Raw genomic sequence first — 27,422 nt, forward strand, 5'->3', positions numbered from 1 at the left:
TTTCTTTTCCTTTTTCCTCTCTAACTTCCACATATGAGAGAAAACATGACCCTTGACTTCAGAGTTTGGCTTATTTTGTTTAACATAATGTTCTCAAGTTCTGCTCATTTTCCTTCAAATGACATGATTTCTTTCTTCTTTATGGTTGAATAAAACTCCACTGTGTATAAATGCCATATTATCTTTATCCATTCATCCACTGATGGAAACCCAAGGCTGGTTTTATAGTTTGGCTATTGTGAATCATGTTGCTATAAACATGGATTTTCAAGTATTGGTATAGTACGCTGACTTTAATCCTTTAGGGTAAATACTGAGAAGTGGTATAGCTGGGTCATATCATGATTCCATGACTAGTTTTTTGAGGAACCTTGATACTGATTTCTACAGTGGTTATACTAATTTACAATCCCACCAACAGTGTAAAAGTGGTGATTTCTAATCAGTTCTAATATTCCCATTCAAGTTTTGACCCCTTTGGGAACTTGGCAAAACTCAAACAATCACATTGCTTTCAATGTGAAATGCTTTGTGGAAGGAAAGCAACTTGAGTTGAAAGAACTCTCCTATTTTATAGGAAATGTTTTTAAACATGGATCACAAGAGTTTGGTTATGAAAGGTTGAGTTCAGCTAGAGTCCTGTTAAATTAGAATCATTCTTAATGGACATCAGGCTAAGTTCAGGAATGTTCATCTGTGGAAAGTGTAAAGGCTTCTAATAGATGCAGGATCACCAGTCTATCTCCAGCTTTCCCCAAAACACAGCACCATAAGGACATGATACTGTGTATTAGATTTAGACAATGGTTGCCGGGTTGAACCAAAAACCATGAAATGATGGGGTAGTTCTGCTGGAAGGACAGGTTCCACAAACCTATGTGAAAATTTTCAATGAATCTATTGCACTGTGGATGTCAGAGAAAGTCCTATGTTGAAGAATGGTTTCTGTAAAGACTGAAACTAAACAGAATTTTGAAATGTTGTATTTTCTAAAAATGAAATAATTTAAAAATTATGAACATGAATATTTATTTTTTAAAAGCCTCTACTGAACTTTTTCATACATTTTTTTTCAAATTCATGTAGCACTATTTGTATTTAACCAAACTAGTTAGCTCATCTTTTCCCAAACATGTCTTATGCATTTTTATTTCTCTTTATTTCCTCCAGGGATCCTAAGTTATTAGAATACTCTTACTTCTGTATTCATTATCTCAAATCTCACTCACTCTCTGAAGCCTTTTCCTAGGATTCCCATACCCATTGACTGTTCTTTTCTTTTATAACACTCGTTAGCAATAGATTACTTGGAATTATTTATTCAGTTCTCATCATGTCTCAAATATTACACATACACAATGCCTGCAGGGACCCATTTAAATCTTGCAACAACCACAGAGATAGATATTTTCATCTCTATTTTATAGATAATGGGAAGAGGCTGAAGGAAGTGGAGCACATTGCACCAGGTGACACACCCATTAAGATTCAAGGGTGAGATTAGATTTCTGTGTGCTGTCATTACACTCTACTCTTTGTAGCAATTGTTGAGCAGCTCCCATATACTAAATAGTACATTATTCTCTCCCCTTTGATATCAGAGACCATGTCTTATAACATTTTATATCCCTAACAACCATTTTCTTGCTCTGACCATTGATAGAATAGAGGACATTTTCACCTATATGAAAACCTAGATATTACATCTGATGCTTTGTAAAATTTCTTTCAAATACCCCATTAGATGAGAATTTTAATTCAATTTTCATGTTAAAAATTGCATACATATTTATGTTGTGCACTGCACTAAGTTTTGGTGAAAAATAAACTTTGGCCAATGATTGAACTGTAATATCAACCAGTGTACAATAAAGTGTCAAGATAAGTGCAGAGAATAAATCTTACAGAAGAAGAGAGATAAACTACTGGCTAGAGTACTACAGAAACAATTTGTAAGAAGGAAAAAAGGAATTTGGAAAGTTGAATAGAAAGATTGATAGATGAGAAGTGTGGAAACATTTCATATGAGATAACAGAACTAGCAAAGCTTAAGGTTCCAAAGGTTGTTAATAGAGAACATGTGCAATGAGAACGTGGTCATAAGGTCTATTGTACCTACCATTTAAAGTGTTACCTGAAAAGAGACAATATGGCAGATCATTGGAGTATTAAAATCCAGCAAAACCATCAGTCAAGAATGACATCCCTTCAGGACAAAGACACTGTCTCCCAGGATACAATATGTACATTGAATCACTGGTCAGTGTCTGTGTATAGTTGTGTATTCAACAGGTAGAATACATGGGTCCAGAAACTAAAGAGCAGAAATATCACTGATGCTCATTATAATTAATCCCACTGGCCCACTTGCATAATGCATTTCTGCCTTGTGACTTCAACTCGAGCGTATTAGAGGTCCTTATAGCCCATGTTCAGGGCAACACGATTGAGCAGTGGACACTGAAGTTCCACTGATTCTGAAACTATGGTTTTCACCTGATTGCACTGGTCTCCTTATGCTGTTGGAACAGCTCATGTGGGGGAAACTTGCTAAACCAAAAGGGCTACAAACCATGCTCACCACAAAGAGCTATGACATCTGGTATGTAAGGATGCCTGGAAGAATATGTATAGAATCCAGGATATTCACGATGGCATCTCTTGATGCTTCCATAGCCGGGATTAACAGTGAGTGGGCAATTATACACCAAGAAATCCCATTCATGAGGGATAAAAGCCAAGGATTACCACATCTAAAGAGAAAACTGAACCCACTCAAGTACCAAGTGAAAATGTAGCATGGGTAATATTGACGGGAGATTATGAGTATCAGTAATAGCCTCAAGATCAGAGGCAACTTAGTCCACTCATCCTCCTTCACAGTGATCTTTAAGAGACTGGGGCCAGCCACCACTCTAAAGAGTCTCTAGTAGTACAATTCATAAGGGGTCATGAACAGTTCTGATTAGGGAAAAGGATACCACACAGTAGATGCTTTCATTCCCAACTCACAGCCCTTTGGACCACCTTGCATTACAGTCTCAGATGGTGTATACAGTTCTACACAAGTTCAGGTTCATGTTGAAGGTGTTCTACAGAAGCATTCACTGTCAATCTCTTAGTTTTACTTTATCACATCTTTCTCTGAAGCTTAAAGAAGCAGAGTTAGAACTGAACTGCTACAGACATTTGATTTTGAAAGCCATTCCTTATACTTCTTAGTAGCCCCCCTAAAATTGAGCTCCTGAATATTTATTATAGTCACCTTTCCTTTCCCTTCTTCCTCTCCCTCATCTTCCACTTTTACTCCCCTGTATGACCTCCAAAATTAACTACTGGCCCCCAAGTTACTTGTTCTCAAGTTTTGTTTTTCTAATAACTCATACTATGGTATTCAACAAGCTATCATGTTGATGTGAAGAATCATTCATAATGAAGATACCTCCAAGATGAGGGTATTTTCAGTATCTTACACTGATCGGAGACAGATATTTATTGCCCTAGATGCTTATTTCTTCTAAGTCTGGCATGTTAACAGAGGTGGTTCAGCAGGTCTGAGTCAGAGCAAGGAAGGAAAAGGTCAACGTCAGTCACGAGGTTCCAAAGGCTTCCCCTTCCTAACACAGTCACTTTCTCAACCTGAGAGTGTCCATGGTTAAATAATTTATTAAATAATTTTTTCTCCCTTGACTTATAAATACAAATGTTTGTGCAATGGTGTTGCTCTTTACTAAAACATTAACCACAGTGCTTGTTAACAAGAAATGCAGTGGAAGTTTGAAATGAGACTTTGAAAGACTTCATCAACTTTACTGTTTTTTTTTCTGAGAAGAAATGTCTATAAATTACCCCACTATTACACCTTACTCTCTAGCTGCCTTGCACAGTGCTAGTGCTGTGTATTGGTGACACTCTTTGCACAATACTTTATAGAAAACAATCTCTTATTTACCTGGTTTTAAGAAGTTTACTCTTCTGCAGGACAATACAGGATCATTTGAAGGATCTGGGAAATAATAGGTTCCCTCAAAATTCTTACCTGGCTTACATTCTGGCATTTGAGGCTTCCAAGTGCCATCTTCTTGGCATGAACTCTTTCCATCAGCAGAGGCAGGGTAAAAACCTTCTTCACACATATAGAAAATAAAGTCTCCAGAGGCATAGGCGCACACACTAGTGAAATCCCTCTTTTCACGTACGATTTTGATTCTCTCCAGATTTGGTGTTGGGCAACACATTCCTGATGGATAAAAAAACGATGTTCATGTTTAATGAAATCGTAAGAGAAACATACCTTTGGCTAAAACTCTGACTCTACCTTATAAAAGATTCTAATAATCAAACTCATAAAAGCAGAAGGCTGAATTGTGGTTTGGGGAGTTGAGGGAAGGAGAAACCTTTGAGAGTAGAAAGATTCTCAACAGGAATAAAATTTAAATTGTGTAAGATGAATCAATTCTAGAAATCTAATGTACAACATAGTACCTGAGTTAACAAATAAACTATTTAACACTGAAAGTCTTTCATTGTCTGCATGCCAAATGTGCTGCACACACCAGACAAGCTCAGCTCCATCCTGGATCTCATGAAGGGCGAATGTGGGATTGGCCTGAGGGACCCCAGGTCCAGTTGGTCCAGCTGAACAGCAAGCTCAGCACCAACCCAGCAGGCTGTCATTTGACTTGTTTTTTTTTTTTTTTTTTACCACAAATTAAAAGAAAAAAAATGAAGAGAAAGGAATAGAACAAGAAGGCAGAGTAAGACCATTCTTTGATCATCTCCCTATAACCATGTACTTGAGCAACTATTCATACACAGAAGTACCTTTGTAAGGGGACAGATAGAAAGGACAGTGGGACACTAGGTTAAGAGAATAATTCCATAAAATGAGCCCTCTCTACTGACTTCCCACATGCCTTCTTTGCCAAAAAGCAATCTGCCTGCTGCCCCACCTGGCCTGAGGGTACAGGATATGTCACGTTCCTCAACAAACTGAAGTAGACAAGGAAGGTCAGTCAGTCAGTGTAGATAACAAATGAGCAAGGATGGTGACTGGTTATCAAACAAAGAAGACAGTGGGTTTCTAACACTCACCTCCCATGGTTAACCCCTATGCTCCTGTTCCTCCTTACCCTTAGGCACATACACAGAGAAGAAAAAGAAGGGGAGATGTATTTCCTGGGGTCTATAAAAGAGCAAGACACACCCACTCCTAGGGACACCCAGCTCTGGGCCCCCTTTTCTTTGGAGAAGTCTACTGCCCCTGTCACTTTCTTAAATATAACTTGTTTTCTGCGCTTGCCCGCCAAGTTTCTCTAGTGTTTAATCTTCAACACAGGGCGAACAAGGATCCCTTCCTGATCCCCAGGACTGTTATCATTTTCACAAAAACTAAGGAAACCAGTTAAGAGATCATAGTACCTGGTTTTAGCAGGATAACAAGAAAATATGCATTGAATAAGGCAGGAAAGAAGGAGTTGTATACATTACTCTTCCTCCAACTCCAAGGAGTGCAATGGAGAGAGAGAGAGAGAGAGAGACAGACAGACAGACAGAGATGAGAGAATGTGTATATGTCTTGCTTGGGGGAAAGAGGAAACTAAATGGAGACCTTCGACTTGGAATCCAATACCAGGACTTCTGCTGCAGAACTCAGTACTAAGCAGTGCCCATGGCCCCTGCTCCCAGGCCAGTGGCTATTGACAGAACCTCTGAAGACACTCAGAAACCAAAGATCTCAAAGAACAAACCTGTGTTCTGGCCTTCCCCACTGCTGCTGAAGTGTGGACCTAGAGCAGTCCCCCAGGGTCCTTGCAGCTGTGAGCTTTCTGTGTGACTCAGCTTAGCATCAGCCTTAGTGGCCAAAGAATTGCCTCTATCTTCCCTCCCCGAAATTGGGGCAATACATATGGAGGAAGACTGCCTTGGCTGAGGGTAGAACAAGGAAGTAAGCTCAGGTCTTTGCTTTGAAACTCAGTGCTGGGTCTGCTATGGTGAAACCAACACTGGGGAGAATCCAAGAACCCTGCCCCAGGCCTGTACCCACAGACAGACTCACCATAGCCCTACTTCCAGGTGGAGAGCCATGGCTGCGGTGGAATGAGCTTGTGTTACAGTATGTACCTCTGGCAGGTTACAGTGTTCTCAGGCCACAAATAGACAACAGCAGAAGGAAGACTATAGAAAAGGGAGATCCTTGTTCCTGCCCCTGTGCTCTGCTAGTCTTGGCAGGCTGTAGACTCCAGGCATGATCCAGTAGTGCATTGACCATGATGACCACAGACTGCCCACCTCAGAAAGAATCCTCTAGCACACGGTTGCATGCCAGTGACTGTGGGTAAGGATGATGTTCCTGTCCTGGCCCCAGACAAGTCTGGATGACCCATGTTGTTAGGGATGGACTAATGTTAAATACTCCCCCTATCCATCCTGAACACTGACAGTAAATTTGTGACAAATTTGGACTTAGGGCACCCGCGATTGCTGAAACAGCATCTCCAGACTCACAGTAAACCTGGACTTAGGATGCCAATAGCATCAGTGAACACAGATTCAGAGAACCTGCTTAGAATTTCTGGAAGAATGGGCATAAGCACATCCAGACTACAATTGTGAGAAACAGAAAATTCCAGTGGTCCTTTTTCAAAATACAGTATTTAGCTTAAAATGTAAAATGACTTGGGGTATAAGAAAGGCAGCTGAAGGGGAGAACAGAATGGAAAGTGACAACAGGTAACACCTGAGCATAAAAATTCACAGTCCCCCCAACTGACCAACAGATAAACTGTGTACTTGCCAAAAGGCACTCAATCCAAGGGGACTTACCCACCACAAGAAAACAAAGAGAGGAAGGAACAATTAAGGGTAGATTTCTTTAAATAACCAATGGGAGACAGTAAAACCTAGGTGATGTTCGGGAAGACTGTGCACCTCCATAGTACTCAGGCAGTGAGGAACCAGGGGAGAGATTTTGCACTTCAGGGGATAAAACACTGGTTATAACCAATCTGGGGGTCCCTGACCACTAGGCACCTAATCTTTGCAAGACAATCATTAAAGTAAAACCTTGCTTTTTTGCCATTCCTTGTGTCTCCTAGTCAATTCTTCAAGCTTGGACAAGTGAGCATGTTTCTCACACAACGACAGGAATAAATATATAATCTTAGGATGAACAGACATTATCATACACAAACACACCAAGAACTTTCATGGAACCATGATCTCACCCAATGGACAAAATAAGGTATCAGAAATTGACCAAGTGATAAAATGTGAAATCTCTCAGAATTCAAGAGTTGTTTAAAGGAAATTCAATGAGCTTCAAGAAAACACAGAGAAACAACTCAGTAATTTACCACATGAACCTAACAAAGAGATTAAAATAATTTTAAAAAATCAAACAGAAACCCTGATGCTGAAAAGTACAGTTAAGTGAAATGAAAAACATTTTAGAAGGCATCAATGACAAAATCATCAACAGAAGAAAGTCAGTAAGCTCAAATGCAGGGTATTTGAAAATACAGTCAGAAAAAGAAAAGAAAAAGAAGAGGTATGAAGAAAACTTTGAAGAACTATTTGAAGGACTGCACTGAAAAAGTAAACATGTGGGTCGTTGGAGTTTAAAGAGGAACTTAAGAATGTCCAAAATGTATAAAGTTTATTCAAAGAGATAACAACAGAAAACACCCAAAATGTAGAGAAGGCTGAAAATATCTAGGCAAATAATGTTAAAGGGCAATCAGATTCAAGTCAACCAAGTCTACCCCAAGGTATAGTATGATAAAACTGTCAAATATTAGACATAAAGAGAGAATTCTAAATAAAGCAAAATGAAATAAGCAAGTAACACTTAAGGGGGTTTCTATTCACTTGACAACAGATTTTTCAGAAGAAAGCTTACAGACCAGGAGGGAGTGGGAAGACATATTCTGAACTAAAATTACTGCCAGTGAAGAATTCTGTACTCACCAAAGCTATCCTTCAGAAATGAAGGAGAGATAAAACATTCCTATGTAAACATAAGCTGAGAGAATTTACCTTACAAATGTCTCAGCAAATCTATCTTACAAAAAATGCTAAAGAAAGTTCTTCAAACTGAAAGAGATACTAATGAGCAAGAATAAAACATTGGAAGTTATAAAACTCACTAGTTACAGTAACTGTACAGACACATTTAGAATGCTCTAATATTGTAAACATGATATATGAACCACTTATGTCCTTATTGTGAAAACTAAAATAATAAATAATTTAAAATGAATATAACTACATTAACATTAGTATGTTTATAGATAGGCAACATAAAAAGATATAATATAGAACATGAAAAATTCAAAATATAGAGAGGAAAGGAGTGTACTTTAGAATTTATTATTATTTCCTTTGTTTCTTTTCTTATCTTTACAATGTCAAGTTATTATTAGTTCAAAAAATTTGATAAAATAGTCAAGGAATCAAGAAAGGGAGAAAAAAAAAACACACAAAAATTACAAAACAAATACCAAAATTACAATAGTAAGACCTTACCTATCAATAACTATCTTTAATGTAAACAGATTAAATTGTTCAAAGGAAGACACAGTCTGACTGACTTGATTAAAAAACAAGCAAATAAATAAGACCCAAGTGGATCCTGCTTACAAAAAACTTATGTCACCTGTAAAGACTATTTTGGTTTTAGTTTTAGTTTAGTGTCACTTTAACTAAAATACCCAAGAACAACTACTCAAAGAAAAAAAGTTTATTTAGGGTTCACAGTTCCAGAGGTCTCTGTCCATAGACAATGGACTCCATTACTCTGGACCCAAGGCGAGACAGCACAGGGGAAGGGCCCAGTGGAGGGAAGCTGCTCAGTTCATGGTGGGATCAGGAAGCAAAAATAAGGGGGAAAGGAAGGAAGGAGTCACAGGGAAATGCACCCTTCCAGGGCACAACCCCAATGACACACCTCCTCCAGCCACACCCTACCTGCCTGTAGTTACCACCCAGACAGTCCATTCAAACTAGCATGGATTCCTTAGGTTCCAGCTCTCATAATCAAATCTTTTAACTCTGAACATCCCTGCATTAACAGGAGCTGGAAACCTCATATATCCAAACCATAACATTCCACCCCAGCCCCCAAAGCTCATGTCCATCTCAAAGGGCAAAATGTATTTCATTCATCTTCAAGAATCCCATAGTCTTAACAGTTCATCCAAGTCCAAAATCTTCTTTGAGAACCAAAGCAAACTCTTAGCTGTGACCCCTATAAAAATCAAAATCAAGTTATATATATCCAATATACAGTGGCACACAGTAAATGTTCCCATTCCAAAGAAGAGAAATAGAGGCATAAAAAGAAGGGCATATATTTTGTCCCAGGTGAGTGGAGCCTTCTCTCTGTTTTCTGATTGCCATGTCCAGAGCTGCTTTCCTCTGCCATACTCCCACCATGATGTTCTGCTTTGTCTTGGACCCAGAGCTCTGAAGTCAGTAATCTATGAATTGAGATCGCTGAAACTATGAGCTCCAAAATAAACTTTTCCTTCTCTAAAATTGTTCTTGCCAGGCCATTTGGTCACAGTGGCAAAAACACTGATAAAAACAGACACTATTGGTATAAATATTTTAAGTACAGTCATTTTGAAAAGCAGTACAGTGGTTCTTCAAAAAATCTGGAAATAGAATTGCCGAATGATCTAGCAATGTTACTGCTGATTGTATATCTACAGGAAATTAAAAGAGTATGTCAAAGAGACATCTATACCTTATTGATGTCCTGTTCACAATAAATGGAAACAACTTAGTGTCTTATCAACTGATGAATGGGTAAAAAAAATGTGGTCAATATATGCATGGAATACTTTTCAGCTATAAAATGGGGTGAAGTTCTGTCATTTGCAGCAAGTGGATGGAAGTGAAGATCATTATTTTAAGTGTGAACTGAAGAGCCTAACACTGCAAATTCAATACCTCATTTTGAGGACTACTAATGAAGAATAAGGTCACAGGAAAATTAGGTCATTAAGTGTTTTGGAGAAGCCAGGCACTGGAAGACAAATATTGCATGATTTTACTCATAAATGGAATGTAAAAAGTTGATCTCATAGGAACTAAGAGTAGAATAGTAGTTACCTGAAGCAGAGAGTATGGGGAGGTGGGAGAGATGGGGAAAAGTGAATCAAAAAGCACCAAATTGAGGTTTATAAGGGAAATAAGTTCTAGTATGCTATTGTAGAGAAGAGTGACTACAGATAACAATAATATACTGTATATTTTTTTAAAAGCTTAAACATAGGATTTTGAATGTGTTTACCACAAAGAAATGAAAAATGAGGAGATATTTATGCTTACCTGATTTAAATATTACACAATGTGTTTATATATTAAAACATCAACCATAAATATTTTATTTTTTGTGCAACAAAAAATGGAAGGAAAAGTTATACCAAGCATCTTCTCCAAATCCTGTCAGTGTTCAGTTAAGGTGCTATCACTTAACTTGCCTCTGACTCTGTTTCTTCATTAGAAGTCTTTAAAATGAGGAATTGATTTTAAAGTTATGGGCAATGCAGTTCATACTCACCTTTCTTCAACAGGAAGTAGGTAAACAATGGGGGTGATGGTAATTTGTGGAGAATTAAGGAGCCAAGACAACCATATTTGTCTTAGCTGTCCTTTTAATGAGAAAGAAAGAAATCCATGGAAATGTGTCTGTAGCATACAGCTTCTTTCTATAAGAAGGCTATATATTAATTCCTCCCTCAAAAAACAGCTGAGTGGCTAAGAAGTTGGTCACAAATTGGAGGATGTAGTTAGTGGTGAGGGGTGAATTTCTTGGAACATTTTCAGAGGTAGCCTGTGAAATAAATAATAAACCAGAAGTAGATAACAACAAGCCCAGTTTTGTGTCATTACAATGCCTGATTGGATTCACATCCACATCCCCTGGTGGCCCTGACCACATGCAACAATCAAACCTTCAACAAGAGACAAAACAAGGCTATGAAAAGCCAAGAAAAGCAAGAGACAATAAGAGACCCAAAAGGATTCAAACAATGAAATCCTAAACATCAATTTACATCTATTTGCCTTATTAAGTACAAGAAAATAAAAAATATAAGTGGATATCTTGAAAGTGAATAATAGAATTAAAAATTCAATTAACAATATCACATACAGAAATGAAGAAATAATTACTGAATATTATTATATTCATAATAAGTCACTGGGAAACACAAAGCCCAAAGACACAGAAAAGAGCAGAGGAATATAGAAGACCTAGTAAAGTATAGCATCAATGCAACCGAAGATCCAGCAGGACATACAGACCCAGAATAGTATCTGAAGAGAGGATTTATTAGAAATACGAAGTATTTGAAGTTGAAAATTATCAAAGATCAATAAAAGAGATTAAGCCTCAGTTTCTAGAAACATTCTAAATCTCAAGGACATAAACATGAAGAAACTAACATGCATATCTGAGAAAGCTGCTGAGAAGCAAAGACAAGGAAAACATCTCAAATGTTGTCAGAAAAAAAAGCAGATAACTGCAAATGATCAAGAATGTAAGCAGAATTCTCAACAAACGGTTGAAGGCAGAACACAGTGGAATGGAAATCTTACACGTGGCCAAAGAAAACAACTGCCAATAATCTAGACTTGCATATCCATCAAATATATCTCCAAATATTAAGGCAAAATAAAGGCATGAGCAGACAAAAAGAGACCCTCCAGTATCAGCAGAGCCCCACTGAAGGACATAATAATATTCAACAGGCAAAGGAAAGAGCAGCAGATGTAATATTGAAGAATCAAAGGCAATAAAAATGGCAATTATATGGACACATTTACTAATTTGATTTATTAAGACAATATCAATAACCTTATGATAATAATGTAATAGTAATATGGAGAATAAGACCTACGTACAATTGAAATACACACACACACACACACACACACACACACACACAAAAAAAGATATAAACCAGGTGGAAATAAATCAATTTTAAAGTTTCTAAAATTTTGCATTGCCTGGGAAGGGCAAAGGTAGTAATTAGAGTAAACTTTAAAAAGCAAAAAAAGAAGTATGTTAGAGTAAAAAGGAAAAATACATATCATAATTTTTAGTGTAAAGACCACAAAAAGAAAAAAGTACTCTGATGAAATCATGAAAATTGTCCTGTAATATAAAAATATCCAGTTATATCCTGCTTCTAAGATACACATAAAATATAAAATTATAGAAAGCTTAAAACTAAAAGAGAAAGTTGAGATAAGCCATACAAATACAAACTGAAATAAAACTGCTAGAGGTAGATTAAATATAAAAGTAAAATTTAAAGATTAGAGAACTATGGCATAAAGAGGGTATTATAACCAGGCACCAGGGTGCACACCTATAATCCAAGTGGCTCCAGAGGCTGAGGCAGGAGGCAGGAGGATCTCAAGTTCAAAGCCAACCTCAGCAAAAGCGAGGTGCTAGGCCACTCAGTGAGACCCTGTCTCTAAATTAAAAAAAAAAAAAAAATAGGGCTGGGGTGTGGCTCAGTGGCTGAGTGACTCTGAGTTCAATCCCCAGTACCCTCCACCAAAAAGAGGGTATTACATATTAATAAAAAGTTAAATTCATCAGGGAAACAAATCATTCTAAATATGTATGCACCTAATAATGTCAACTCAAAATAGAAAGGAGATAAGATTTTTTTTTTTTAAAAAAAACTAAAAAGTTAAAAGACAAATCTATAATTAAATATATCTTCAGTGACAGGTAAACAGACAAGAATTCAATAAATAGATATAAATATGAACACTGACACAAAAAAGTTTTAGAAATAACAGACCTACATGAAATCATGAAACCAACAACTAAAAATACATATATTTTAAAAGGTACACAAAACATTTACAGTAATTGAATATGTGCTGTGCAATGAAGCCAAACCTGGAAAATTTCAAGGATCATGCTCAACATTTTTAATAGAAAACACACAAACATATACATCAGGAAAAAAAAAAACGATCAAGTTCACTTACTCTCACATCCTTTGGAAGATGTCCATACCAAATTTTGCTGACAAGTCACAGTCAGCTCATCTGTTGGGTGATAACCAGGCTTGCACTGATATTTCAACTTTGTCCCAATTTCAAATAATTCCTGATTTTTCTGGGCATAGGCATTTTTCTCCCAGAAAGCACCGGGAATTTCTGGCAACTCTGAACAACCATCTGATCATAAAGGAAGCACAAATGTGAAAGAAAACTGTTATAGGGATTTCCTGTCACACACAAAAAAGAGTATCACATATTTATTAAGTAAAAAGCCAGATGGTAAAACTAAATGGGAATACCAGAAAGAGACTCTGCAGCATTACTACCCAATAGATTAATGTCAAGTATTAAATACATGTAACCCTGGCATGGCTATTCCTGAGGGATTAACACTTCCTGCCACTGTGCAGAAGGGAGACAGTGCTAGGTGTTGGTCCAACTCTATGGGACCTTATTTCTTCTTCCAATTCACTGTTCTTCAAAATGGCTCACATTCAGGAGAAGCATTAGGATCACTCAGAATGTACAGCAGACCTTTGCTCTAAGGAAAGTCTAACTTTCAGTGGTATCTTTGCCTAATGGGGAATGAAAATAAGAGGCATTCCCCTTGACAGTTTGACTGTCACCTGGAATTTCAGAACCGACCTCAAATCGAGCCACATAACATGTGCACCTGAGCCTACAACCTTGCACTTTTTCTACTTGACCTTGTGCCAGTGGTTATTGTGGACCGAAGAGGGAGGGGATGGGTGTCTGTCAATTTACATATTTATTGAATTTCATTGCTAGGTGTCATTTTGGATGACAACTAGCTTCTCAGCAATGGCAGAAGGGAATAGATAAGCCTCTACAGCAGAGATTTCCACCACTGATTATGTGAACTTGGGCCAGTTCCTTAGTGTCTCTCTCCATTTTCTCCTCTGTAAATTGGGATAAAAACAGTAACCCCCCTCTTGGGACTGCTGTGAATATTGAGTGGATCTATCGTAGTGAAGCACTGAGAACCGTGTGTACACGTAGGATGAGCTAAATAAGTGTTAGTAATGAGCGTCACTAATGTTACCAGTGATCTGTGTATATTCACAGTGTCCAGATCTCAAGGTGAATGAATGCTAACCCATATAGCACCTCTGTGACATTAGGAAAAGAAATGTCTAGGCAGAATTTTACTTTCATCTTTCAAGAAATAGTCATAGTTAGTTCATTTAAGGGGATTGAGAAATTTTTCTGTCACCTCCTGGAAAATGTTTGCAATAAATATATAGTCTACAATATGAAAAGTCATTGGTGTGGCAACAATATGATGTATATTAAATCTTACAAATAATACCAAGAGATTACTAACAAGATAATCTTCCTTCTAACAAGAAAACTGGGGGAAAGTATATTTAACTTATATGATTATTGGGATTGAAGTGGCCTTACACCCATAAGGACACCCCACACTTGTGCTTCTGATAACGTCACATGACAAATACTACAATCCCTCCTAAACCATACTCACTTGGTTCGCAGGTGGGAATAGAAGGGTACCACTCATTATGAGCTTCGCAGTGGATTAAGTTGCTTCCTCTGAGGATATAACCTTTCTTGCAACTTATCACAATAGAGTCTTTGTGAGTATAGAAGGGTTTGAATCCAGAGATAAAGATTCCCTGTGGAATCTGTGGCTGATGACAGAATATTTCCACAGGAGCATAGAAAAAGATATCTGAGTAATAAAAAAGAGAGAGAGAAAGATGTGATGGTAAGTTTGGGTGTATCTCCAAGGAAGGTCTTATACAAGTTTATATCAAGTAGGTACAAATAAAGTATTTTAAAGTTTTATATGTTCCTTCAGTCCCTCAAGGAACCTCAGGCAACTGAGGAACCATCATGTCAGTCATTGATAAAGGGCTCCAACTTTCTCATTGATAAAAACTAGCAATATTTAAACCTTGGAACTCAAATCTCAAAGTTCCCAGATCATTCCATTTTCATGACCTAATTTCCAGGTTGATCACTATGGAAAGCAGTATGGAGATTCCTTAGAAAACTTGGAATGAAGCCACCATTTGACCCAGTTTTTCCGCTTCTCAGTCTATACCCAAAGGACTTAAAATCAGCCATACTACAGTGACGCAGCCACATCAATGTTTGTAGCAGATCAATTCACAATAGCAACCACAACGGAACCAACCTAGATGCCCTTCAACAGATAAATGGATAAAGAAAATGTGGTATATATACACAAGGGAATATGACTCAGCCTCAAAGAAGAATGAAATTATAGCATTTGCTGGCAAATGGATGGAACTGGATGGAGAATATCATGCTAAGTGAAATAAACCAGTCCCAAAAAAACCTAAGGCTGGATGTTTTCTCCAATATGTGGATACTAATCCGCAATAAGGGAGGGTGTGGAGGAGAAGAATAGAAGTCCATTGGATTACACAAAGTGGAATGAAGGGAAGGGAGGGAAGGGCAATAGGAAGGACAGTAGAATTAATCAGATGTAAATTTCCTAATCTTTGGATTTGAATACAAGATGAGGGCAACTACACATCATGTACAACCACAAGAATAGGATCCTAATTCGTCCAAGTTATACTCCACGTCTGCATGATATGCCAAGATACACTCTGCTGTCATGTATATTTTAAAAGAAAAACATTTTTAAATTCTAGGTTGATTTTGATTGTGAGCAAGTGGCCTGTCATGATGACATGGTGGTCCTGAAGAGACAGCTAAGACACCTGAGAGCTACCCCCCAAACAGAGAACAAATGTCACTCATGTTCCAGTCCCCAGCCAAACAGGCATCAAGTCCTGGCAATCCTGCCCCATGAATTTTTTTTTTTTTTTTTCTTTCCTGGTGCCCTGCCCTAGCTACAGTTGGAGCCCCTTCACTTCTTGGCTGAATGGTGGCAGCAAGTGCCTTTCCTTTGTGTTCGTCCCACTTAAATTACCATCTATTCAGTGCCTGCCCTTCGCTCACTCTGAACTCCTGAGCATGGCATATGGGCTCTTGATGCAGTGAGGACCTTTGCCAACCTCTCCAGCTTCAGCTCCTGCCTGACCACTTCCTGCAGGCCTGGCCTGACCCCAGGCATTCTGTACTCTTTTCATGAGCATGCTCTCTCGTCCTAATGGTGGTGGAACCCTGAACTGAGCCAGCAGTAAATGATACAGAGTTTTTAAAGCACTTTGTCAGAAAGAAAGATGGTTAAAGCAGCAAGCTGAGTTATGACCGACACTGACTGGATAGCACTTTTGGCTTCCCTTGAGAGTTTGGGGACAGGTATATTCTTTGACTATCCTTTACTATTAACCTGCTGAAGTAGAAACGCTTCTGTTAGCTTCATAAGCATGTGTGGTTGGTATTACTAGTGACACCCTGTATTTCTGTAGTGAGTAACTGACCTAGACCTGGATATAAAGTAAACTGAGGATGCTGTCTGTAAGAATGGGGGCCCAGGAGAGTGAGAGTGCCCCTCCTTCACCCCACCCCCATGCTGCCAGCTGGGTTTCAGGAAAACTCACTAGCACCATTTACTTCTTCCTTTTGGAACGTAAAGGACTTTCCTTGGGACCTAACCAGGGACCTAAGTTAGGTCCTAACCTGGGGCCTAACTCCCTTCGAAGTGCTCAGGGCTCAAGGCTAGAGATACAGAAGAGCTTGGAAGCCAGCTTCCCTTATCTCAGTCTGCTTTTGTAAATACACTTCCCACTCGAAGACCCTTGAACACAATCATATATTGTTTTTTGAAACCTTGTGTCCAATTATGAACTGTTTTGGACTAGAAAGTCTATGATGCTAGATAGCCTATAAAAGTTATGAAAAAATTGGTTAGGGATGCTCAGAATTTTGGAGTACTAATCTCCTCTGGGCCCGCAGGTGTAAAATAAAGCCTGGTTTCTCCCATACTTTGGGTGCTGTTTGCCACTTCTTGTGTGATTCCCACAACATTTCCAGGAAATGTTCCAGGATAAACAGAATTTTGTGCCTCTTGGCACGAGGCACAGAAAAATTTCCCAGACTAGCAGTGCAAGAAGAAAGAGTTTGAAAAACTTTTACTATAAAAAGCATAGGGGATTTTGCTATGGTTTATTATCACAGCCTATGCAAACCTGACTAACATGGCATGTAAGAAGGTTGGACACAAGTCGTTTCATCACTGAAGCATTTGGCTTTGTCTATATGACATTCTATCCGTGCCCCGCCCCCCCGTAAATACATTTTCTTTTAAACTAGAGAACAAAGAATTCAAATTCATTATTGTGTCTTACTTTTGCATATAGGAGGGTTTGGTCTCCAGACACCTAATGTTTTATTCTCCACCATGCAGTAAAGGGTAGCATTGCCTATGAGCGAGAAGTTGGGGTCGCAGCTATAGGTGACAGAGGAACCGTAAGTGTAGAGGTCTTCGTCTCCGCCGCCGTGCTTCCCATTCCTGATTTCTGGAGGGGACTCACACTTGACAACTGAGAAGAGTGAGTGGAGAGAAAGAAATATCAGAAGAGTATCATTACAAATCTAAAATTCCTGAAAATTAAAAGGGAGGGTCCCAGGGGCAGTGGAGGCTCATGGAGTGATAGACCCAACATGGTTCAGGTTTGTACTGTATTGGAAAGAAATCTCTACTTAAAAATCTTTACTTACTTACACATTCTGGGAGAGAGTCGCTCCACTCAACTTCACTACCTTGAACCTCACACTGACTACTTGTTGAACCAATGAGGATATATCTGAAAGGACAGGGCAAAGATTCCAGTGGAATTTATCTTACTGCCAACAGTAACTGCCAATGAGTTTCAGACCAGTGGGATTTTTACCCCCTGAAAAAAACGATGTCTTCTTGATTACTAATTTGGACCAACTTGCAGTTCACTTTCATCATATCAGGTAGAGAGCACATTTACTCATTTAAAAATGTTTCTTATTCAATTAAATACCGTTACTAAGCTTTTCTCATGCATGAGATAGCACCAATCCCTAACCAAGTTTTACAGCCTCAAATCTTCATACTCAAATATTATTCTTGTTTCCTATTAAGTTACAAATCAAATAGTGCACAGCAGGAAAATGGTTCAGTTGAGCTTCTTATATAATTTCAAAGCATATTACAGATAAAAACTACTTTGACATCTGATTCAAATGCTCCTCCTGATTGCTGAAGCTTGGCTTACTCTCACGAACCATTAGCTGCCTGGTTATCATCTCGTAGTCCTTGCTCTTGACAAGTTGCAGTCTTTCTTCCAGGCTGTTTTCATAAAAACATCATCAACTAACCCCGACTATTAATGCAAATTTCATGAATGAGATATTATTAATTAGAAAACAGAAACACTGTAAAAGAAAAACATACCATGGTCAAATGAATTTATTTTGATAATGAAAGGAAACTTTAAAATGAGGAATGATATTTTACACAGTATGTTGTTATAAACCAAATGTATGTGCTTGCCCCTTAAATTTACATGTTGAAGTCTTATTATGAATGTATTTGCATATGGAAGAAATTTAGGTGCAGGAGGGCAGGACCCTGATCCCAAAGGATTAATTAATGTCATAAGAAGAGACATCACTGAGCTCTCTTGCTTGTGCTCTCCCTCCTCCTCCATCCTGTTACATGGCAGTTACAGAAGTCCTTTCCCATTCTGTTTCTTGGAATCGCCCCAGAATTATTTCAGATATGTTGCTCAAAGAAGCAGGCATAAATTTATTAGAAGGGATAGGAAAAAGCTGGGAGTGGTGGTGGATGCCTATAATCCCAGCAGCCTGGGAGGCTGAGGCAGGAGGATCATGAATTCAAAGTCAGCCTCAACAATTTAGTGAGGTCCTGTGCATCTTAGAGAGACCCTCTCTCTAAAAAAAAAAAAAATATAAAAAGTGTCCCTGGGTACAATCACTGGCATAAAAGAAGAGAAGGAGAAAGAGGAAGAGATAAGGGCAAAGGAGACACTGTCAAAGGAAAGGGTGGGTCCTCTTAGAGAACAGAAGAATGGCATGCTATTCCTGACCTTCAGTTTTATTGGAGGTCCCAGAGAAGTTTCCAGAGTCCTGCCAGGTCCACATTTTGATTTTTGACTGACAATGTAGGAACTGCTTGGACTATCTTGACAAGAGAATGGTGTAGTGCTCACAAAGTTGAAGTTTTTAAGAAAATTGAGTCTCCCTATTTTCCCCTCAATTTCCTGCCCCCTTAATCCTTTATTACCCTTTGCCAAAGGCCAAATGTTTCTCTGATAAGTGGATGCTGATCCATAATGGGGCGGGGCAAGGAAAGAATGGAGGAAATTTGAATTGGGCAGAGGGTAGTGAGGGAGGAGAGGGGGTATGGGAGTGGGAAAGATGGTGGAATGAGTTTGACATCATTACTCTAGGTATGTGCATGATGGCAAGAACGGTGTGACTCTACATCAAGTACAACCAGAGAAATGGAAAGTTGTGCTCCATTTGTATACAAAGAATCAAAATGCATTCTGCCATGATGTATAACTAATTAGAAAAAAAAAAGTTTATTACCCTTTGAATAACTCCCAGAAAACTTTCTTTGTGAGGGTCTTGATGTTTTGGTTGCCAGGGTGATTGGGGATTATGACATAGTTTAGGTGATAAGGGAGAGTCCAGCCTACCTGAGGGGGGCAGTGACATGATCTTGAAACTTCTGGGGGAAGTTTTAACATACTAGGCCCCCAATCTTCCACATCTTCCAGGTGCTTATCTTTCAGATAAGGTTCCCCATGTTCTAGGTCACTTGTAACTGTCCTTTCCATCTTACCCTTCATGGTTGACTAGCTACCTAACAATCCCCATGTTCACACCACACACCAAGGAAAGGCCATGTGAACCGGCCATAGTGGTGCAAACCTGTAATCCCAGTGACTCAGGAGACTGAGGCAGGAGGATCACAAGTTTGAGAACAGCCTCAGCAACTTAGTGAGGCCCTGAGCAACTTAGCAAGAACCTGTCTCAAAGTAAAGAATAAAAAAGGCTGTGAATGTGGCTCAGTGGTTAAGTGCCCCTGGGTTCAATACCCAGTACAATTTAAAAAAAAAATAAAAATAAAAAAATAAAAAAGAGCCATGTGAGGACATAGAAAGAAATCTACCATTTGTAAGAAAGGTAGAGAGCTCTCACCCAGAACTAAACTTTGACAAACCTTCACCTGGGGCTTCCAGACTACCAAACTATGAAAAATAAATCTCTATTATTTAAGTACTCAGCCTGTCCTTTGTCAGGTAGTCTGAAAAACTAATATATAACATGATATTATTATATCTAAGACAACCAACATCTTGATAAACACTAAAATGACATTGAGGAAGAAATTGACAATTATTCTTGAAAAAAAAAAGTATTCAATATAGTAAGATTAGGCAGTGATATAGCACCACCAAAATTAAGTGAAAAATGCTAAAATCATATCTGCTAAAATCAAGAATAAGACAAAAATGTCCAGTATCAGCATATTATTTGAGATAATTGCTGGAACAATCATATAAGGAATTTAAAATACAAAAGTGGGAAAAAAGAAAGTAACAGAATCATGTTCACATTACACAACTACACACCTGAAAATTCTAAGAGGATCCAAATGAAAGGCTAATGCAAATATTAAGAGAATGCATAGAATTATCTCAGATATGAGATTAACATAGAAATCTATAGTTTGTACATATACAGATAAAGTTCGTTAGGAGGTATAATGGAAGAAAGGACACCATTTATAATGTTACAAATAAGATAAAAATAATATGAGATGCAAAAGAGTAAACATGTAAATTAAAAAATGTGAGTTGGGATTCTTTAAAACTATCCTGAAAATCTCTCTCCTCTCTCTCTCATACACACACACACACACACACATACACACACAATCACCCCCCCGCAAGCACATGCACACAAATGACTAGAACAAACATATAGGCATAATACACCATAATATGTCTATTTTTCCAAAATCTATTTAAAAGTCAATCCAATTTACTAAAAGTAAAAATCAACTAATTGAAAAGTTCATATAGAAAAATAACTGGGAAAATATACTCAGGAAATCCCAGTAAAAGCACAAGAGAAAGGGGGTATACTTTTAAGTGATGTCACACATTATAAAACTCAGAAGAGAGAGTAATTCATTGTGTGAATGTAAGACAGACTAAAAACCTTGAATGGAAAGTCCAAAAACACAATCACATACATTTGAGAATTAAATATATGTTTTTAAAAATTAGCTCATATAAAGGATTAAATGTGAATTTTTAAATAAATGATGCTGAAATGATCTGAAAACCAACCAGAGAAAGAAAATACCTCTCAGCAAACTAGAGATAGAGGAACATTTTCTCAACATAATAAGGAACATCTACAAAATCTTACAGCTAAGGTATGTAATAATGGCAGAAGTCTGAAGCTTTTCCTCAAAGTTTGGGGACAAAACAAGGATGTCTACTCTCAACACTGCTATTCAACATAGCATTAGAAGGTCTGGGAAGCACATTAAAGGCAGAAAAAGATAATGGGAAGGAAGAAAACAATGCCTGATCCTCTTGACAGATGACATTGTTGTCTAAGTAGAAAAATCACACACACGCAAAATCTATGAAAACACAATAGAAAAAAAGCAAACGAAACTCCTAGAATGAACTAGTGAGTTCAGCAGCATTGCAACACACAAGACTGACGAGCAAAACCAGTCACATTTCTGTAGACTGACTTGGATGTCAAAGTTTCAAATAAAATATCATTTACAATCACTCCAAAGAAAATAGAGTACTTAGCTATAAAGGCTACTAAAATGTGTGCAGGAGCTGAATAGTGAAAATTGCAAAATGTTTTTGAAAGAAATCAAAGATCTAAATAAGTGAAGAAGCATATTATTTTCAGGGATTAGAAGGCTACATATTGGACGAATATAAATTCTCCCCAAATTAATCTTTAAATCAAATGCAAATCATATCAAAAGCTGAACAAAATTTATTATTGACATCAGTAAGCATATTCTAAAATTCATATAGACAGGTGTAGGACCTAGAATTCCTAACATAATTTTGACAAACAAGGAGAGTACGGGAGAAATACTTAACCCAACAGTAATTACTATTGCTACAGTAATTAGGACAATAGTGTACTGCCAGAAGGATAAACATTGATCCATTGATCAACTGATCAAAAGGAAAAAGTGGAAATAAATCTACGTAAGTATACCCAAATGTTTACTAATAAACATGCAAAAGGAACTTAGTGGATAAAGGATAAGGATAGCTTTTTAGCAGAAGGTGCTGGAGTAACTGGCCATCAATGGTGGGGTGGAAGAACAGACACAAAACTATATAATGGTTACTAGACATGTAACCACTATGTCCCATAAATTTATTCCTTAAAATTTAATCCAGACAAATGAAGACTTAAGTTCAGACAAAAAAAAAATCTGCAGATGAACATTTATAGCAGCTTTATTCATGATAGACAAAAAGAAAATAATTCCAGTTTCCTTCAATGGATGAATGATTAAGAAAATTCCATGAGATGGAATACTGCTTCAACAATAAAATGTAAAAACTACTGATAACATCATGGGTGGATATCAAGAGAATTGTGCTGAGTGATAAGAGTCGATCTCAAAAGGTTACATTCTGTGTGAATCCGTGTATGTAGCGCCCTTGAAATGACACAATTATGGAGAAAAGGAATGGATTAGAAGATTCCAAAGGTCAGAGGAGGAGGAGGGAGTATATTCCCTATGAAAAGGCAATAGTGGTGATGGAACTGTTCTGTATCTTGACCGTGGTGGTGGTCACACAAATACATAAATATGTTAAAATCACATAGACTGAAACACACACAAATGAGTGCATGCGAAGCTGCACTCATATTAATGTCAATTTTCTTTTCTCCATATTTTTATTGGTGCATTATAATCACCCATAATAGAGCAACCCACATCAGGTCCCTTCACACCCTACTCTTTTATACTCACTCTTCCTTGTCCATGGATTTCATTCTTCAAATTTGTGAGACAAGAGCCTTGGAAAGAAGGCATAACAGGTGGGCTGGGATCCACTGCAACACTACGGCAGTAGAAGTTGAAAATCTGGTTTCATCTTTTGGGGCTTATTCAGAATCTTTTATAAGGCATGATTCATGGCCTATGTACCTTGTCCGGTCATCCACCTACTGCCACCATGGACCTCTGGACCCCCATGCCCAAGATGCCCAATCTACAAATGGTCCTACAGATGGAATCCAAAATGAAATCCCCACCTACCAGAGGCCCCTAGATAGTCCTCTGTGAGAGGACCCTGCACTCTCCCTGTTCAATATTCATTTCAGCCTGAAGTAGCCAGAGTGGTTATTACCCCTTTCCCCAAATGGCCGTTAGGGGCAGTCCTTCAGAAGGGGGAATGAATGGGATGGTACAGGTAATGAGCCCCAATTAAAGACTTTTTAAAATATAAAGACCATTCCATGAAGTTAACCTGTAGAAATATTCCAAACATTCCAGTCAATTCCCTTGTCCTTCAGTGGCAGGGAAAAGGGCGGTGGGACAGACCTGGTTGAAGGCTACAGTTTCCTGGGCTGACCAATAGCCTTAACCCTTTTCCGACACCTGTTTAGTATAGATTTTTGACCAATGGTACTTTCCTAAGATTTTATTAGCATAGATATTGACCAATGTCCCTGCCCAGTAGCTATATAAGCCCCTAGACTAGTATAGTTAAATGGCAACCCCTATTTGGTTCCTCCTTGACCTGTGGGAGTTCTAATTCTTTACTTCTCTCTTGAATAAATCCTACTCTTTTACATTCAAAGAACAATAATTATTAATATACATAATAGTGTGTAACTATTACATTCTTTTTTGTGTGTGTGTGTGTGTGTGTGTGTGTGTGTGTGGGTGGTGCTGGGGATTGAACCCAGGGCCTTGTGCTTACCAGGCAAGCACTCTACCAACTGAGTTATATCCCAGTCCAATTATTACCTTGTTAAAGGACACAAAATCCTTCATGAGAGCTCTACCCTCATGACCTCATTGCTTCCCAAAGGCCCCCATCTCAAAAATCATCACGTTAGAAATTAATATGTGAATTTGGGGGAACATAATGTTTAGTTCATAGAAATAGTGTTAAGAGAAAAAAGTAAAAGCAAAATTCAAAATAATGCATGCAGTCAGATATCTTTTATGTAAAAAGGGGGCAAAATATAGTCATGTAGGGGTGCCAGGCTAGCTCAGGTGCAGATAAGAGCTGCAAAGTCAAGACCCAGACTCCAGGAATTGGGTAGGAACAGGCTGATGGCAAGCAGCCTGAAAACTCATTTATTGCAGGAAAAACTATACATTTTCTAGACTTTTTGCCCAATCACAATGTGCCATGGGAGATCAGACCACCAGTCCCCTATATAGGTTCCTTTGGTAACACTAGGTCAATTTGGGGGCGGTTGTTTACATTCCTAGGTGGGAGAAGTGGAATGCTCCTCTCTGCAAGTTTACACACTTGAGACATTAACCGCTACGAGCCAAGAACTAGGATTTCTCCCAACATAGACAAAAATATTTGTACTCAGTTGTGCATACAGATATAAACACCAAGAGGATAAATCAGAAAATAACCTGTCAGAAGCAAGAATTCTTGATGTAGACATTAATACACAACTTTTATTCTTGAAACACAAATGAATTAACTCCTTCTAAAAATTAACAAGAAGAATTGCTTCTAGTCTACCTTATACTTACCCCTTTGAGCAGCTGAAATGTATGGTTGAACCAAAAAGAAAATCAGTCATAACGTCCACTTTCCCATTGGTTAACTCTCCTGGGTTTCTGCATTGTTTCTCTAATAAGCAAATTAAATTGATGATTAGTGATTTCAAAGCCTCACAATAAATAATATTAGAAAAAAGTCTGGTGGATTAACTTCAACTCCAGAGATATACTTCAATGCTTATTTCTGATTCTGACTCATTGATTTTTTAGTATGAGGGGAAGTAAAAGTAAACACGTTCTGATACATTTTTAAAGAAAAACTGTGCTTAGCTTTATGTACTTAATTAAATCACTGTGATCACACAATTATAGGATATGACATATTGGCCTGATGTATACAAAATTGTATTCTTTCAAACTTGTATGCCCTTGGTCAAAGGGAAATAGAAGAAAAAGGAAAATTCTATATCTTTAGTGTTAGAGAAATACCTCATAAATTATTTTTAAAGGAAAAAAGAGAAATAAACATCTCACGGCATATCCTCAAATGACTTCTTCCATGTAGTATAGGTGTTGTTAATTTTTAACACTGCTTTACTCAAAGATGTTCACATGAATTAAAGACTTTATCAAGTTCCTGTGAGAACTTTCTGGAAACAAAGAAGTACAGGTGAGAATAATAAATGTGGATATTTACTGATACAAAAGATACTGTAGATCCAGGCACCATAAGTACCACAAGTGAGGCGACTTGAATTGACTTTTCGGTAGCCGGCGTGGCAGGAGTATTTCAGAACAGTTCCAGCCTTGAAGTTTGTCTCATACAACTGGTTGAGTGGAGAAGCAAACGGCAATTTGGGTGGAAGGCCACAATCACCTGGACGCCAAAATGACAAGGAGCACCAAAAGTTATATCTGGGAACATGGCATCTCAGTGTTTGAATAGTAAGATTTTTAGACCAGGAACTTGTTCCTTTTTCATCCCGTCTCCCACTGTCCCAACGAACACAGCGAGTGATCACAGATGTATGCTTTTTAACTGATGACAATATCAAAAGTAATAAAAAAGGCAAAGAAAATTACATCTATCCTTCCTGAATAAGTGATCATCTGCCCAAACAATAGGAGAATAGAACTGAATTTCCTTATTCTCTCAGATTGTCCACATCTGCCTACTCAGAATATAGGTGTCTATGTCATGCCATGTGACACTGTCTCTTGCCTTCATCAAAACACTTGTTTTATCAATAAAAAGCATCATATAAGATTAGTGACCTCATGAGTCTGAGATAAGAAGAAACCCCTTTCATTTGCGTTCCTTTGGATTTTGGGGCATTGACTAGATTGCCTACTCAAAAATGAAGATGTTTTCCAAAAGCATCACAATGTGGAGAATGTGTTAAACCCTTGGGAAATAAAATCTTAATTCTACTTCCCCAGGAAGAATTAAATCAAGTACCATATTACCTTCTAAAGGCCTCAGCAGAATTATCTCCATGTGCCCTACATTCTGAATACCCATACAAGCAGTGAGAGTTCTTCACAATCGGTTTGGCAGGTAATAATAATAGATGTTTATTCCAACTCATGCTTATTTGAGGTGAGATTGTTTACATTCCTGGAGAGAAAATTCTAAAAGGGAGTATCAAAAACATCTATGAAACAATCCCTTTGTGGGATTATTACCAATTTCCCTGAACTCCAGGTCATACATATGCCCCACAGTGTGGACGAAGGTGATCTGTTAGGCATCTCTGAAAGTAGGGTGTGTGATGAACTCCTTGTGTGGTGACGATCTGGCCTGTCACCCCACTACTCACCAAGAACAGTATCCAGCAGAGCAGTAAACACGGTCATTTGGAAGAGAGTTAGGCCGGAGAACTTCCACTGCCCAAGCCTGTGGAGGGCGGAGCTCTGGTAGAGCCCACGAGGAGCTCCTGGGGAGCGCATGATCTGAGCCTCTGCGATATGAGCTGTTGAAAGAAGGTAACTTAAAAAGCGGTCATTGAACTTCCGTTTGTAATAAAGTACTAGGAAGAACCATCTTCAAAGAGATTATGAGAAAAGTGCAATACAAAAAAAAAGTAAGAAAAAGTAGAATAAAAGACACTAAGTAAAACTATTTTTAACAAATATCAGTTAATATTATGGGGCTGGGACTGTAGCTCAGTGGTGGAGCACTTGCCTCAGGAGCCTAGCCAGGAGACTACTTAATTCTGGATGGAGAGATGATAATAACTTTCCAAAGTTTTACAGAAGTGGCTTCATCCATGGTAGGTATTGTTATGAAATTTGAATTGTTAGGTGAAGGACATTCTATGCCCCAAACCAAAGTCAAGTAAAGATAGAGCAGTAGGGTGAGGATCATGTCTGGAAAACAGTAGCTGGTACTTCATTTGCCTAGAAGTTAAGGAATGTCAATAAGGAGGTGACAGGTAAAGATAGAGAAAGGTGAATTACAAGTGGGTTTGCTTGGTTCTCAGTGCCAAGATTAGAACTTTGAATTTAAGAAACGGAAAGCCATTTTATTTATTTATGTATTTGCTTTTGAGTGACATAATTACTACACTTTCAGAAGGCTGCGTGACAGAAGTGTATAAGATAGGTTGAAGGAGACAGTCAAAAGGGACAGGGATGTTGATTAAGAGGAATACTGTGATCTGTTGGGTGGGCCATCAAGACCTCTGAACAAGTAAATGGC

At 38.1% G+C, this 27,422-nt stretch overlaps 1 protein-coding gene across 1 annotated transcript in view; it reads right to left on the reverse strand.

The window, feature by feature from the left end:
* The window catches only part of LOC124961409 (zona pellucida sperm-binding protein 3 receptor-like), a 53,226-nt gene extending 26,555 nt beyond the window's left edge, over positions 1-26,671 (reverse strand). The window contains exons 1-8 of the mRNA XM_047519969.1: positions 26,542-26,671; positions 25,419-25,598; positions 24,752-24,851; positions 17,677-17,762; positions 17,304-17,498; positions 14,540-14,722; positions 13,021-13,212; positions 4,040-4,240 (exon numbers count right to left, since the gene is read on the reverse strand). Coding sequence (XP_047375925.1) covers positions 4,040-4,240; positions 13,021-13,212; positions 14,540-14,722; positions 17,304-17,498; positions 17,677-17,762; positions 24,752-24,851; positions 25,419-25,598; positions 26,542-26,671 — 1,267 coding nt within the window. The remainder of the gene's footprint in view (positions 1-4,039; positions 4,241-13,020; positions 13,213-14,539; positions 14,723-17,303; positions 17,499-17,676; positions 17,763-24,751; positions 24,852-25,418; positions 25,599-26,541) is intronic.
* Between the last annotated feature and the right edge of the window lie 751 nt (positions 26,672-27,422).

Source organism: Sciurus carolinensis, chromosome 12 (assembly GCF_902686445.1).
Source record: "Sciurus carolinensis chromosome 12, mSciCar1.2, whole genome shotgun sequence".
NCBI lineage: Eukaryota > Metazoa > Chordata > Mammalia > Rodentia > Sciuridae > Sciurus > Sciurus carolinensis.